Source organism: Ornithodoros turicata, chromosome 3 (assembly GCF_037126465.1).
Source record: "Ornithodoros turicata isolate Travis chromosome 3, ASM3712646v1, whole genome shotgun sequence".
Taxonomy (NCBI): domain Eukaryota; kingdom Metazoa; phylum Arthropoda; class Arachnida; order Ixodida; family Argasidae; genus Ornithodoros; species Ornithodoros turicata.
Window position 1 is genome coordinate 68829447 of NC_088203.1, and position 16733 is coordinate 68846179.

At 44.3% G+C, this 16733-nt stretch overlaps 1 protein-coding gene across 4 annotated transcripts in view; it reads right to left on the reverse strand.

The window, feature by feature from the left end:
* The window catches only part of LOC135387255 (sperm-specific sodium:proton exchanger-like), a 199469-nt gene that overhangs the window by 1350 nt on the left and 181386 nt on the right, over nucleotides 1–16733 (reverse strand). For 3 of the 4 annotated variants that reach the window (XM_064616542.1, XM_064616541.1, XM_064616540.1), the window contains 2 exons: nucleotides 11171–11308; nucleotides 10131–10328 (listed from right to left, as the gene is read on the reverse strand). The exons of the other annotated variant lie outside the window; for it this stretch is intronic. In XM_064616542.1, coding sequence (XP_064472612.1) covers nucleotides 10131–10328; nucleotides 11171–11308 — 336 coding nt within the window. The remainder of the gene's footprint in view (nucleotides 1–10130; nucleotides 10329–11170; nucleotides 11309–16733) is intronic. 4 annotated transcript variants of the gene reach the window in all.

Here is a 16733-nt window from a genome sequence, read left to right on the forward strand (position 1 = left end):
CCATATATCCATATAGTAATAATTGGGAGTTTTAGCGAGTCGTTTTCGCTTGAATTAAACGAATTGATAAGTGAGTCCTGGGGAGTGCGCTTTCGTACGAACGACCCAGTCCTGCTGAGCCGTTTCGTTGTATTCGGCGGGCACGACCGATTGACATCGCGGAGCAAGATGGAGGCTGTTATCAGTAGCGGACATGGAGGTAAGAAACTAAGGAGAGGACTATAAACACGGAGAGCCGTGGGACTCCTCTAGTGGTCGCTCCTGGCAATGCCGCGCCCATCTAGTTGCCCTTTCACGTGATCCCCAATGTTTCGGTGTTATGGCAGTCTGCGCGGAGTTAACCTCACTTCGAAGGTTATGGGGTGTTTCAACATTTGCCGCGTGATAAATCACAGCAAAAGTTCAGCAACAGAAGAGAAGCCAGGCAATGTGACGATGATGTACGCAGTCTTCTAGCAATTTAGTGATCCATTGCTTCCACACTGAGATTGTCTATTTTGTGTTTCAACGTGTATGATAACTTTTAACTGCAAAGAGGCTATGAAAGCGGAAGCAAGCTATTCGACCGCTGCTCATCTCTGTATTCAGGTACGATACGCCACGGCATGGAGGACGCCATGTTTCATGACGTGTCGCCGTGACGTTTATGGGTCACCTGTGTGTGCAACTAACCACAATGCCATGCGCGGGTCACAGCACGCCCACTTGCATTGGGAAAAGCGCTTAGGGCATCTCCTTGGTTTCTCACCTCCACGGTAGCGGAGTTGCAGTGGGACTGCCAGATCTTTACTGTTACCGATGATGTACAGGGTGCCCAGCTAAGTGTATACAGATTTTTTTAAAAATATATATAACACTTTTTCCAAGATGAAATCAATTGCAATATAGCATATGCTGAAGGGCACTCCCTAGGAGGGCATTAGCAAAATCCAAAGACAATGTCTTAATTAACTTTCATTAATTAACTTGTAAATTATAAAAGCTAGAAAAGTTGTCCCAATGAGAACATATGTTCCTTTCGGTCACCTGATATAGTAGCCGTTTTTTTCTTTTTTTTTCTTTTTGCATTTTTTTTTCTTTTTGTTCATTGCGCATCTTTGCAGACGCGTATTTCCTTCATCCCCAACGTGAGAGGGGAAAGGAGTACAGTGCCGCCTCATGCGTCGAAAATGAGCTTTAACTCGCGGAAACAAAACAAAAACAAATGTATCGGGTGACTCTATCGGAACTGGCCTTATCTTGGGTTGCATGTTCTGTTTCCTTTTAATCTTTTTCCAGGACGCGAGAAGCGATAGTGTGCTAGCACCTGAATGAGGGGTGCTTAACCATTTTCAAACCGAAACTACCCCCTACATTCAACGTGAGATCCAGTCCTCCAACTGTGCCGGCCCGTGCTTGACGGCACGTCGACAACACGGTGTCCGACGTAGTTCGTCTCAACTATACAGCCTTCCGCAAAAAAGAAAATATGTACGTACACTGCGATATGTCATATTTACTACAAGAAAACATGTGACCAGTTCACGATTCATTTCTGCGCAAATCCATCTGGAATACATTTGGGGATGAACGATTTTTCTTGTAGTTCGCAGCTTTTCGAATCGATAGGGTCGGTTATTTCGTTCAGGCATAGAACGGAATCCCGCTACGACAACGATACGAAGCTGTCAAGTCCAAGCTTGTCTGTCGCTTCAACGGAATAGCGCAATTGGCTTATCTCATTACCCTCAATGTCCTCCGAGCTACCGAAAATGCTAATGATTTCTTTCTTCTAGTAATGGTTTGAACTTTAGAACGCGACCCAGGTGGAAAAACAAAGCGAGTCTCAAGTAGCATAGTGGAACCACTTAGTCTGCAAAGTGGGTCAAAAAGGAACCGTTTTGAAACCAAAGTGGTTTGAAAGAGAACCATTTCTTGGTCCAAGTGTATCCACATAGTCGTCCAACTGGGTTTAGTCAGAACCGTTGTTGGTTAAACTGGAAACCACTTGGAAGTCATACTGCACCAAAATGGGAGCCCTTTGCCAGTTAGAGTGGGTTAGACGTGTCCACTTGGGGTCTGACATGAGGAAACCTGAAACCTTTAAAGTGAAACCTTGGAAAACATAGGAGTGTAATATTTTATATTCACTTTTACTGATTAAACTCTTAGTCCTCCACCGTGCGTGTTGTCTCTCATTCCTAATATACTAAAATGAAATGCCCCTGATGATGTATCTATTATCCACATCTTGGATTGCACATCAATCAATGAGTGTAATGTCAGTTTTTGATTTTTAAGTGGGGGTAAGATGAATGCCTTTTGCATAAACGCGAAGTTAGGGAACACTCACAGCTCCGAAATAATTTTATCTTACTGTCCTTTTTCCTCCACTGAAAAGCCTAAGGTACTGTGGGCTGGCCTCAACAAGAAAATAATTGCCGGAAGGAAGACGTCTCAAGAGCAGGTAACCAGATGTGAAAGCTTCATTATTGGGTGTACAAAGTTCGTTAAACTTTGTGACATTTCAAGTTTTACAAGGAACATTCTTGTTTCATTGGGCAAGCTGAGTCATAAGCGTATCCGCTGGTGGCAACGAATAAAAGCGTACCCTGTGTTGGCATGCAGTGCCCAACTCACAGCGCAGGTGAATGTTTTTTACTTTTCACTTGAAGTTTTGAACTTGACTACAATAGAAGTGACGTTGTGTATGTCTATGCAACAAATATGCATGTGCACCGAGTAACTGACACTTTTATAGGTTGCCATGATGTACTCTATTAGAAGCGTTTCACGAATAATTTCATATGTTAAGTTTGCTTGAAAGATTGTGGTGACATGTCACGTTATAGGGTTGTGGCGTTTTGATGGACGTGGTTCGTGGCTTCATGCACAAACTGTATTGTGCACTAGAGTGCTGAGGGAAAATTGTTTTTCTATGTCTCATTCTTGGTGAGACTAAGCCCTTGAGCAGGGTGTCGGAGCGAACCAAAAACCGGAACCGAAAACCGAAAAAAAAAAACGCTATTTTGGTGCGAACCCGAACGGAATCGAAACCGTATACGTTTTTTTTGCTCAGGAGGGAAACCGAAAAATATATTTAACGGTTTTCGGTTCAAGAAAAAACTTCGCCGGTTTGGACTACGGGTAGGCGAATGAAACAGATGTCGTGTGCTCTGAAGCCATGCAATGGATACTATACGAGGGTTACGGTTACGGTGCAATGTATGTCGGTATAGTATGACCCTTAGGCTCCCTTTGTAATGGTTTATAGTTCGCGCACGCACACAGACTTTGAGGTACATGTGACTCTCTAGCAATGTGCCGTAGTGTTCGTTTTAATTTGATCCCCTCAAACTCTCCTCAACTAAACAGCGACCCAAGGGGGCTGCACAACGGCTTCTTTATCGCTAATGTCGCGCAACGGGTCCCTTGTTTGAGAGCAGCTAAGTTGAATACATTTACGTATACGCGAGGGCAAGCCCGTGCAAAGTGGCAACTCTTTTGTGGAAGGGACACGAAGAAAATAAAACTGAGCCGTCGAGCGCGTTTGTGAATGAAGGTGTTCCTCGATTTGCGTCGTACTCGTGCGGTGGTGCTTGCTGGCTAGACAGTAGCAACAGACATTCGGATGGGACGCAATCGCTGCAACCCAGCAAGAAAGTACTGTACGTATGACATCACGACAAACAAGTCCGTTTGTAGCATGCGCTTCAATAAACGAGAAAGCCCATTTGAACAGACAGTAACCTACAGGAACCAGGAGCTACCAATTTCACAGCTGTCTATTGATACGGTGTATGCGGAATAAACGGGTTTACATTTTGTAACATTGATTTTTTTTTGTGGGGATGAATATTCCCAGCAGAAGCGGAACCGGTTAAAAACCGGTATGAACCGTTATTTTTTTTTGCTCCGGAGCAGAACCGGTACCGGATCGTTTGATGTAACCGGAACGAAAACCGGAACGAAAAACGTTTCGGTTCGACACCCTGCCCTTGAGTACTGTACCCGTCGGGCTCTGACATAAGAGCTCCGGTCACTGCCATTGGTAGACTGTGAGCATGTGACCTCTCTCACGCTTCCTCACTGACGGAAACGCTTACCGTGACTCACTTGCGACCGGGACCCGTCCGAATAGCGAACAAGGTACATCTTCCCGTACGGCTTGGGACAAAAGTTTACGGAACACCCGAGTATCACATTTGGCCATTGGGACGCCACCCTAGCAGCAAACAGGAGCAGACACAGATAGTGAGAGGTGTATAGAGTAGGGGGTCACCCGTTTCTTATCCAACCTCTTCCGGATATCTAGCACGGGGTTGATCCGATGAAGAAATACGCGGTGCAGTGGTCCGTAAACTGTTGTCCCAAACTGTACCATGGTAGCACTGGTCGTTGGCTACCGCAGTTTAAATAAGGTTGTAGCGGAGAGTGTCGAAACTTCTCGAACTTCTATATTTTGGATGCCATGTGTTCTGTGTGCGTATTACCCCCTTTGCTTTAAAACTGGACCACATCGGTGCAAACAACTGTATTTTACATTTATCCGTGACAGCTTGAGATGAATTGTCGCAACTCATTTAGTATCTATTCCTGTCTTTGTATTTCAATGCTGCTTTACATTCCTTCAAAACCAGGTGCAAGTGTAAAAATCAAAAATAAAACTAGTCTGCTGTTAAGCACACGCCTATGGCTGACTATATGTGGGCTACAGAAGTGGAACCACTTGCAAGTGGTTTTCCCTCCTGTGGACAATCCCAAAGTATGGCGAGCTAGAATGAATGGTGTGCTGAGCGAAGGATGAAGTCGTGTCGGGACGACGGGCCTGCCGACAGGTGGCTGCCACGGGCTGCTTGCGCTGTCGTTTCCGGCGCCCTCTCCCCCACGTGATAGGGTATGTGAACCACTGATCTCGATTGTAAAAGGCTGGATCGCGGATAGGGAGCGCGAGCGTGAAGAAACCGGCCGCCATCTTACGGTGCCCACAACAGCCGCCGCAGCGATCATGGCAACTTCTTGCAATTACGGTCGTACCAACCGTACTGGCAAGGTTACAGGGCCTAAACTTATACAGGTGAGTCACTCTCCATCAAGGAATAAATAGGCGTCCATTCTGTACATTTATTTGACCATTATGAAGTGTTTTTTTGCCCAAAACGAGCACTGGATGCAGGTTGCTTGATCGCTCTTCCGACGTTCAATCGAGCACACTTGCATTTTACCCGGCGGCAAATACAGTTTGAGTGCATAATATGCTTGAAAGAACATGTTACACTACACAGGTAGTGTTGTCATCAATATATGTGCGAACACTCGAGCGCTTTTTTGCATGCATTGCTAGCATGGTACACGGTGTTCTCTGCGGAAGCAAGTGCCACATTCATTTCTTTGAATTACCTTCGGGCACAAGTTCGGTATTACGTCATAATGAGACGACGATTGTCACATTTTTTCATGTATTGGTATTGTTTTGTGCCTTGGTTTGATTTGTGACAAAGAATCCTACGTAACGGTGATGTGGCGCGACTTGAATAACGCCTTTGTGTCTGAGCTGTATCGTCAGCTTGTTACGATAGTAATAATTTGTAGCGTGTCGTGCTATTTGTAGCAGTTTTAAGGCAAAAGTGGTCTCTCAATACAGGTTTCGTCATGAGGGCTGCCCAGTGAATAATCTGTGCAGTGTGATACGGCTGGGTGTACAGGTAAGTATCACGTTCCTCATCCACTGGTTTCTACTTTACAGGAAGGAACAACCTCAGTGCACGCACTGTGGTTAGCCTCTCTCAGTTTTGCATATTTTCTTACATGTTCACATCAGAAACACACCTTACACTTTAGGCTCCTTCACCCAGCAATATAATAATTAGAGATTATAATTCTTTTTAGAATAGTTTTTAATCTTTTTAATTATTAGAAGATACAGGGATTGTAAACCATGTTTTAAACTGATGTTTTAACATTTGTCCAATGCATTTATTAAACAACATATCCATTTTTAACTGGTTGCACCCAAACCAATGTTCTGATGTATTATTTCCTTTGTTGTCGATGCACCATGAAAATTGGAATAATCATCATCAATGCAGGTTACTTCAGAGCTGCCTTGACATACTCAAGAAATGGGTGCAGAACCTGCGTAATGCCTGCAAACTTTGACTACCACAGCATCTCCAGAAAGTAAAGGGATATATGTCACATGGGATTTTTAAAGGCATTCACAGTATGTAATACCTTGTATGAACTGTTGTAGATCTAAGCAGCTTCTACAGTACACTCTCAGAAATTAAAACTTGTCAGGGAACTGTGATAATTGTTTCAGTTAATAGACATGCACATATACGCTATACGAAGACAATTATTTATTGAGAATGCACTGCTCTGGCTACTCATGTTGTTTACATCTACTGTTGATCACATTCATTTATCACATATTATATTCTTATATATTATTATTATATTATCACATATTCGATCACATTAAATTTAAAATTTAGCATATATGAGAAAATATCAGTGGGGAAGTTGCTATTCATTGCTCATTCCAACCTAAAATTGAGTGCTACAAATTTAGAGAGCGTACCTGACCATTGTCATTCCTAAAATATATATTGCCATTGTAGCAAGGTCACAAAACAATAAATGTAGCCTTTTGCGACCTCCCTGCACGTTCATTGTATCCTGGAACGCATAAGTGCAAGAAATAAATCTTGAACTTGAATAAACTTGATGTTGTATAAACTTGACATAAAATGTTGAATAATATAACGAATGATATAAAATATTGAATAAACTTGAACTCGTATATTCTCTTTACTCATCATCAGTGATCTTCATTACAAAAGCATATCGTGTTAGACTTTTTTGTTTGCGTTTCACAGACTGGGTACACGAGGGCCAAAACGACAAAATCACAACTGTTTCAACCTCCAAATAGTCCTGTTGCAATTTGAAGACCATACGTGGAGCTGCATTGTTTGGAACATGCTCCACATAACAAGCATGACAAAGTCAGCGCTGGATAGCAGGACCCCGTGCCCAAGCAGCTTTTCTCACGCTGCAGTTGTATTCAACAAAAGCATGTGAGTGCTGGAGAAGGACATTCAGTTTGGCACAACCGCGCCTGCAAATAATCGGAACAAATAAAGGAAGAAGCAAACAAACATAGAAGGGCTGTACTTCAAAAAGAGATAAGTCCTGTGTCTCAAGGAGGTGTTACCACTTTCTAAGTAACTTAATTGATTAAGCTTACGTCACTACCTGATTAACTGTCCTAACGAGCGTGATCTAATTGCGTGAAGTATTTAGGGCTGCTTCGGTGTGTCCATATTTGCGAGGCAAAGCACCGCTGTCGTTTACTAAAAGACTGTTTCTGCAGCGATGCTTGATATAAATCATACTAAACCCATACACGACTAAGACAACGGCTGTGATTCTACAGTACGATCTCTTTCTGCCATGCGAGTATATATCATCCCGGACCGTTCTTTATGGAACAATTTTTGCCCAGAACGCAGCACGGGATATTACATACATGGTTGTTGTTAACCTCACATCGTTTCTTGTTGAAATATTGGCTGGGAAACGTACTGTAGTACAATCGCCAGCGCTGCACTGCCGTGACGGTCTAGTTTCGGAATGCAAAACATAACGTAATTAAGAATCGAACGACAGGACACCTGTGAAACACTGTTAGGATACATCAGTATACTGGCACCTTACAAAATTGTGTGATGACAAACAACGATCAACGCCTGCAGCGCAATAAATACTCACAATCTCCGTTGCCTCCCATTGTTTTCTATGGGCGCACACTGCGTTTTAGGGCCTCCCAACATGGCGGCCCTAATGCACGCCTCTCCCCCACAAGCCCCTCTCCCATGCGCGATCCAGCCTTTATACATAGAGATCAGTGATGTGAACAGCATCTGAGTGCGCTCCGGAGTGCAGCGCATGAGAAAAATATATGGAATCTACTGAAAATACAAAATAAATAAAAGCGAAGCGAAGCGTGCGCGTGCTCATAGCTGTCTTATAGCACGTGCTGTCGGTCCCGGCAGTTGCAACAAATGCACTCTCAAAGACAAATCGTGTTTCCTTCAACATGTATATGACCGACATAAGCAGAAACGGTAATGTGCGAACATCATTTGCACGACTGGTGAAGCACACAAATAGAAACCTTAGACTGCCGCACGGCTTTTTACACATAAAAAATTATGCGGCATATCAATTAAGTGAGTTAGTATCGATGTGTACTGTGATGGGCGGTCTTGCATTTGCAGCTGAGGCAAAGGTGCGTATCCCAAATAAAAAGTCATCATGAGACATATTATTGCCTGTTTCGAACAGAGTTTTGGTAGAGCATAGTATTGGTGGATGATGAAACCAACGCGAGCTGTCAAACTACTGGGTAATGAAATGTGTCCCATGCAGTACATCTCAAAGCGTACGAAAGGAAACGGTTCGTGTAGAGCTGTCACAAAAAAGCACGATTTGATTTCCCCATCAAAGGAGATTGAGGGTGACGAAGAATAACAATGTCCTGGCCTAATGCGCCCAGTGACAGTACAGATCGTGTGTGTGTTACTCATACAGGTTACTGCACTGCTTCAGATATTGTTTTAGTATATTCAGTAGCATATTCAAAGTTGCGGAAGAGAGCTTCTCTCCGCGACGAACACTTTTAGTAGCAATTGACTGCGAAAAGCTACACGAACTGCCTGTGGCCTTTAACCACAGTGCAATGAAATAAGCTGCGCCTCTACGGTTTCATGGCTAAGCAGCATGGTTAGGCTGTATATGCCCTGACAAGTGCGGTTTCGGAAACGATATTGTCAAACGCAACCTCTTCGAGTGCAACAAGGGAAAGTGGTACGGGGCTGAAACCCTGTGATCATTTTACATATACATACTTGAGGTATTTTTTATATCATTTTGATATCAGTGATGTAGCATGAACTCATCAACGTTCACCAGCGTTTGGGAGTCATGGTTGAGTGGTTGAGGAACCTTTAAAGTATTAAGCGACGCTTACGAAAGACCGTTCACGAGGACCGAAAAAATGATCGCACATAGCACCTCTATGGGCCGTATTCCCAAACCACCCGCAACTCTGAGTGCAGAAGCCCCAAAGTCGCAAAGCATAGTTTTCATGTGGTCTCACAGGACCTTCGGAGCCGTGCAAGAGCAAAAGCACAACTCGGCGGGCATAGAGCTTGCAACGCTGTGAACTACGCGCGCCGTAGTAGTTTTCCCAGCAATCGACCTCTGAGGGGGGTTGGGAGGGCGTCAGGAGGAAAGCAAGGGGGCATTACATCTGTGTTCGTTTAGAAATTAAACTGATATCATGCCAAAGGACTAATAAGTGCTCGTAATGGAATTTGCTGCCTACAGGGACTGTTTCCTTTCGACACCAGCCGACAGGGTGCCAACTACACGTTTTGCCCAGCAGGTTATCTCACGTAATCTCCATAGCAAATATTATTCACCATTGCAAGATGACAAACTTCAGGATGAAGAACAAATACCCGTCCAGCCTCTGGCTTACGTTTCGGCAATGTTTGCAGACTGGTTTCTGCTATTTCCCTCATTGCACTGGCCCCACTCTCACCCCAGACAGGGCTTGCTGCCCCTGAAAAAAATCGTTGCGGAGCCCATGGAAAACTTGAAGCAAAGTGTCTCCGCAACCACAGGCATTGTCAAGCATTGTCTGGACGGAGTAATCAGTTTAGAGTCGGAGTACAGGGGAGTGGGAATATAGTGCATGGGAGTGACTTTCAAGTGGGGAGGGTAACAGGAACAAAATGGAGTAGCCAACTTATAGGGGGAGTAAGAATTCTAGGCAAAGGAGTAAGTTCGAAGTGTGGAGAGTAACACAGCAAAATGGAGTAAGAGGAGGGAGTAAGAATTCTGGGCGACGGAGTAAATTTCAAATGTGGGGAGTAACAGAAATTAAATGGAGTAACTTATAGGGAAGGGGGAGTAAAAGTGAGGAGTTGCTCCCCCGTTACTCCTTTTTTTTTCGGAGTGTGCGGACGGTAAGAACCTGGCTTCGTTCCACAATGACTGAGGACCGGCTAAACGCGCTGTGTATGATGAACGGTTCATCGCGAAAAAGTGGGCTCCCCTATGATGTTATGATGCCCTACCGGCAGCTTCATCTCCCGGACGTCGTCTGGTATGTATGATGGTCCGATGTAGCATTGCAAGCCGTCCGTCGTTGTTACACATCCCTGGATGAGGATGACATCCTGGACAGCTTCGTCCAGACCAAATTCCGCGGCGTAGTACAAGTTGGGCATGATGCCACCTTCCAAAAACCGTTTCAATTTGTCGTTCGTCCAGTCCTGCAATGTTTACCATTTTCACAGGGGGAATTAGTCTGCGCAGTGTTGACAAGGAACTAAGGAAAAACTCTCTAACCTGAACTAAAATCTGAGAAGGTAGAACGCAATGTTTAACGTCCCTCTTTGGGGAGCACATGTTTCAGCAACTTTTACGATGCCACCGAAATTGTGGCGTCATCGACGGAGTTCGAACCCACAACCTTAGGATGAGCATCGGGTACGTTGCAAGGATCCATCGAGACCGGTGCTAAATGAGCTGCCGGAGGCAACAAGAAAATAATAGTATAGCTGGAAAGACGAACAACGGGACACAGCAAATACGATGATATTGTTCGTTTTCCGAGCTGATATTGTTTCTTCATAGATATGTACCATTTAGCCCGTTCCACTACGCTTATTATTAGTCCGGCCAGTTCCTAAGTCTAGTTTGCACATGATTATTCTGCTTGCTTCCGAAAGCAAATTCTGCAGCCCATGTAAACTATGTCGAGATCATAATATTCTACCGCAGGAAGAATCAATCCTAGATAACAAGGCTACGAACTGGAACATTCCAAAGGGTGTTCCAACAAGACTGCAAAATTTGAATCACTCGCCATTTTCGTTTCGTCGTATTGAAGGCTCTCGACATTTCGCATCTCGTAAGCACATGGTGATTAGAATTCATGGAACGTTACGCGTAAGCCAAATACGTGGTATTCGCTTTCTATTCCACCGGTAGCACAGCCTAATTGGTGGTACAGTAGGCTTCCACTGCTGCTCAGGAGACTCCTATGGCTAAGCTAGTGTCATGTGCAGACTGGCTGTTGTGGTACTGTGGTAACCTATTAGCAGCTTCTTACCTGGTATCGCTTCTGATTAAGAAGCACTGCCATGCCTACTCGTACTGCGACTGAGAACCACATTCTGTAGATAACCGTCGGCGGCTCAGGGTGATGCTCGACAATTCTCTCTATCACCTCCATTGGAACTGTACAGAACTGCACAAAAAAAATCTTGTACATGAATTGCGTAGACTACATTTAAATTAAAAACGCATTCCTTTCGTACAGTTCAGTTCCTGGATGAAATCCCAATGTCTTAGTTTCCTCATATTTTTCAATAATAGTTTAAAGCTGATTTATGTAGGTCAGATGGAATGGTGGCGGTAGACCAGCTTGTTGTCGTTGGCCTCACCTCACTTGTGTGTGCAGCCTCATGAATGTAGCAGACATTGCGTGAGATGAACAGCCCCCACTATCTGGGAGCATCTCGGACGTCACGATAACACTAGGGGTGCGTTTTCTTATTCAACTCTGGCAACTCCGAGTTACTCTCAGACGGCGAAAAATAGCCAGAGTAGCCAGATTAGCGGAAATGACGTTATAACTCTGCGGCGAAAATTAGCCAGAGTAGCCAGGAGTAGCAACTCTTCTCTACTCTGCTCTGAAGAAGGGTAGCCGTCGTTCTGACGTCACACACTGCTACCGACCGTCCTGTTGACAATTTCGGTGGTGTTCAATTTCGAAGTGTAGGACTGGTTAAAAACTGTCGAACATTTTCAAAATCTGCTAGAGTGCACGCACGTGCGGTAAGTTGTTAAACAGGCAGTATGCCACCACTTCCACATCGTCTCGCCCGTCAGGCCAGTCCGCCATTTTCAGCGCAGAGTAACTCTAGCCGTTCGAAAATTACGGTCAAAGGTGGCTACTCTGGAGTCACGTGATGATAAAGGCTCTGACGTCGTTACCCAAATCCTGGCTACTCTGGTTGAATAAGGAAAGGCACCCAAGGAGTACATCTCTGACGTCACACTCAGGCCCGCAAGTTCGTCACGCGACATCACTGCCACACCTGCGGCACTGCGACGTCACATCCGCAGCAGTCTGATGCCAGGCGCGCGTTTAGCGCTGTTTTCAATAGATGGCGCCAGTAGACGAACGTTTCGCGCCGCTTTCCGTAGATACTGATCCACTGCGCACGAAGAAAATCTAATATAATTTTAGTAACGCCGACATGCCTGCTTCTGCACATGTGCCTCTTCCTGCTATGCCTCATTGACCGCTGAAGATCGAAAGTAGTCGTTCGGAGTTTCAAGATTGAAATCAGCAAAGTTCCACAACGGATTCACACATTTTCGATTTTCATGATGCCTGCCAGATGCACTTTTGACTGGTTGCGATATCGAACGACTCGCCTAAAAAGTTCGTTTTCCCACCGCTACGTGGCCGCGCAAAGCGCTACGTCTAAACATTATTCTGTGCACGAGGCGTATTCTTAAACCGTAAAGTTAAACCTGCCAGCTATCCTTGTGCATCCCAGTCGACAAAAATACGTAGCAGGAGAATCATCAGTCAGTCGTGCAGCAGTATCGGCTAGCGAAGCTGTCACACCTCGGCTAGTGCCGCCTCCAATCACGCGTGCTGCAAAGTGTGCTCGACAGATAACATGGGCGCCATTACTGAAGAATCCGAGCGGAGAGGAACAAGGAGGATACTTCCCGGGATAGGAATATACGTCTTCACCTCCCTGCGAGGCATCATAAAATAGCACTCGCGATGCTCCGGTTGATAACAACTGTCTTGGCATACGACGACATTGGAAGAGTGATCTACCATGGCAAAGTGGTTCCGAACTCATCCATCGTCGAACTGACAACACAAGCAACAAGCAACCGCCGTGGAGGAGAGGAGGCGGTAGAACCCCACCAAGAACTTGCCTCGAAAATTTGCTATGTCGTGGATAGACCCTTACTACTTACAGAAGAAAAATCAAAATTGGGACTTGATCGGTAGGCTTAATTTTTTTTTTTTTTTTTTTTGCCCTATACGCGAAGCGCAATCAAGCGGTAGCACAGTGTCCCGCGTGCAGCAAAATCGAATTTTCCAAACAGACCTCCGACTTCTATCTTCACATTACAACTAATTGCTCCCATTTGAAGTCGTTCTGGGCGTTTGCGTTCATAACAGTGTTCCAATCGCTGAATATGGATTGTGGAGCAACCAGATGTGCTCGCATTTTTCACTGGACGTGAGGTAGGTGTGATGCCACGGACGACACAGTAGAGTAACTTGACGTAACGTGACTTTCATCTTTCATCGTTAATTTCTTAGGCAAATTGAGGGTTTGTATGTATTCGTCCCTTCTACGTTGTTCCAGCCTCAGGACATCAGTTCTCTCACGTAGAAAAATTAAATCGGACGCTAGGGTTGCGCCCCGCAACAGCTAAAAAAGTCATGATGGGAGTAGTCCCGTCACGTGATACCTAAGTAATACACGATGAACTTATGAGCTACTTTTAGAATCGCAAGAATTACTGGGACAATTCTTCATAATATCGAAGAAAGAGTATCCCAAAATACTGTCAGCGCCCTCCCAACCATATCGCACACCGTGTATTGCGGTCTGGCGAGGTTTGTGTATGCAGATAAGTTCATTTCCTGCCGAAATTGAACAGAACTTCACCTGACAGCGATGCCAGGTATCTACTGTAATGTTCGGGGATACACCAAGTGTGCTCTTTCGACAAGGGACGTTGTGTATCACAAGATTCCAACGGAAGATGCGCGGAAACGAAAGTTGTTGCAAGCGCTTGGTCAAGACTTTCGTGAGCCACGCCGTATTTGTTCAATTAATTTCTCTGAGTAGTAGTACGAAATGGTAGCAGCGGACGGTCGAAAACGTCTCAAACGGACCGCAGTCCCGACACCAGTGTTTCTCCTCGTGACGTCTGACAATGCGAACACCAGTGCACAGGAGGTATGTATTTACCGATACACAGGAATAATACATATATATGGTTCACTTCAAATTCAGATGGATTTTTGTGATGCCTACGCTGCGTAATGTACCAAACCGAATACCCCCCTTCCCCTGGGGAGCCCTGAGCTCTCGCAGGAGAATATCAGTGTGAAAGAAATCTTGCGCTGTACATACTGACCGTATTCTTTATTTATATTAGCGACACAGGCTTCCATCGTGACTGACAAGAAAGTGAAACTCGGAAGTAAAAGCGTGCAAACGCATCATTCACCGTCAACACCTCTCAACCTTTATCTAGTGATGAGTTCAACACCTATTGTCCATACACCCTCATGGTCACAGGTGGGTCAAGCTCTTGATTTGTTTAACATTTTAACTTCTGCATTCCTTGCAGGTGCATATGACATGACAATATCCGCACCAGTGGTGGAACCAGCTCTTGAGTCATTCTGGGAATATGAAGACAACAGTTTTGAATGTTACATAGCCTGCTGATGCAAGTTTGCAAATATTAAAAGCTCTTCTACGTTGCAGTGTTGTGCCCTCTGCTTCACCAGACCAGTAGTAGTACATCAGATGTGCATCAAATTCAGAACTCAACTATTAGAACTATTTGAGAAATGCAGGACTTCCGGTGCATCTCACAAAGTGAGCACAGATGTTCGCATCACGCTTCTCACCACAAAAGCTGAGAGCCCAAGTGAGCACAAGCTATCTTTCAGACGTCAGCCAGAAGTGAACAAGATGGCTTGAGTGAAGAAGAAGTGACAAGAGAAGCAAGAACATCTTGCTCTCTGGCACAATCCTCTTCAATGGGGCCAGTGCAGCCAAGGTGTGAATTCATAGTATCTTATGTTTGCACAGATTCAAATGACACCTCGTAGTATTTGCAGTTGACCAGGTTCTCTGGTTACTTGAGCTGAGTAAGTCACCTCAACGGATGTAGCCTACAACACCTACGAGAAAGGTTGCAGACTCCCTTCTCGCGACACATGTAGGATTATCAGAACTCGCGGCCACAAGAGACTGAAACATTCAAATAATTTTACTAAACGCAAGCTTTCGAATAGAGTCTGTCCTTCATTAGGCATGGTACAGGGACACACACATACATGGCACAGATATTTATACTGATGTACATTAGAGAAAGGGAACAAAGAAGGTGGTGAGGAAGAAATTCAAATTCTTGTTAGAAAGTATTGAGGGCACGAGAAAATAATACAAAACAAGGCACAGAAGCTGAAATTTCTGTTACAATAATTCTATCTGCAACAATGATGTAAAAGGTACATGTAGTAAAAGGTAAAAAGAAAAAGCTTGTGGTAACTTATTGTAAACAACTGCGATACGCAATTGCCATTCTTGGGGATGCTTAGTGGCCATGTAGCCCACAAGAGGATCTTGTAACAGAGGGTTAAGAAAAAGCTTGAAGTTGCGGTCAAGTTCCTTTGCATGTTTCGTTTAGTTTCGTTTTATTACCTTAAGGGCCGTAGGGCATTAAATAAGGGGGGAGGGTTACACCAAAAGAGGGCAATTACACAATAACACAGTAACAAGGTAATAAGAGAACAAAAAACACATTCTTTCATACTTATAACCTATTTCGAGAAATAACACAAGATACTTATTTGTACGCATATGCGTAAATACATTAAAAGAGATACAGCTCCTCGCACATGTTAACGAATCGTGTTTGTCCGCCGCCTTGGAAAACGTCTGACGGAAGCATGTTCCAATCCCGCACACCTGACAACAGGGGCGAGTTTTTATGATACTCCGTCCGTGATAGGGGAACAAACAATGTATGGGGATGGCGTGTACGTTCAGAATAGGGCGGTGCCGCAGAAAGATAATCAGAATTTCTAACGTAAAGATTGTAAATTATTTGTAGACGGTGAATCTTTCTCCTATTTGCTAGCAAGGGAATTTCTTTTTGTCGTTTAAACTCTGTTATACTGGATTCGCGATCGTATTTATTAAATATAAAGCGGACTGCCTTCGATTGCACAGATTCCAACTTTTGAACGCGATAATTTTGCCATGGGCTCCAAATCAACGAGGCATACTCTTGATCGTACAAATGAGGTATATGCCAAAAATTTGACTTCGGAAGATGCAAGATATAGTGTGGAACGCAAAAAGCCAAGGGTCCTCAAGGCGGCACAACAAGTCTGTTCAATATGATATTTCCAAGAAAGATCATTACATATGTGCACACCTAAGTATTTATACACAGTAACCCGATCTAACTGTATACCCTCAACGGTACAATCACTTATGATTTTTTTTCGACCTTGTAAGACTCATACATTTAGTTTTAGATACATTTATCTCCATTTGTCTCCATTTATCTCCATTCTCCATCTCCATTTATCTCCATAACAGAATCGTCTAAACAAGTGATTTGCCGATACAATACCATATCGTCAGCATAAAGCCGCACAGTACTATGAATGTTTAAATGAATGTCATTGACATAAATGAGAAACAAAAGAGGGCCCACGACAGATCCCTGTGGGACACCTGACAAAACCTTCGAGACGGGGGATAGTGTGCCATTCCATTTAAGACATTGTGTTCTATCAGTTAGAAAACATGAAAACCACTCTGATATTTTTGTCGATGCCCTGATGTCTCATCTTACTTAGAAGTCGTTTATGCGGG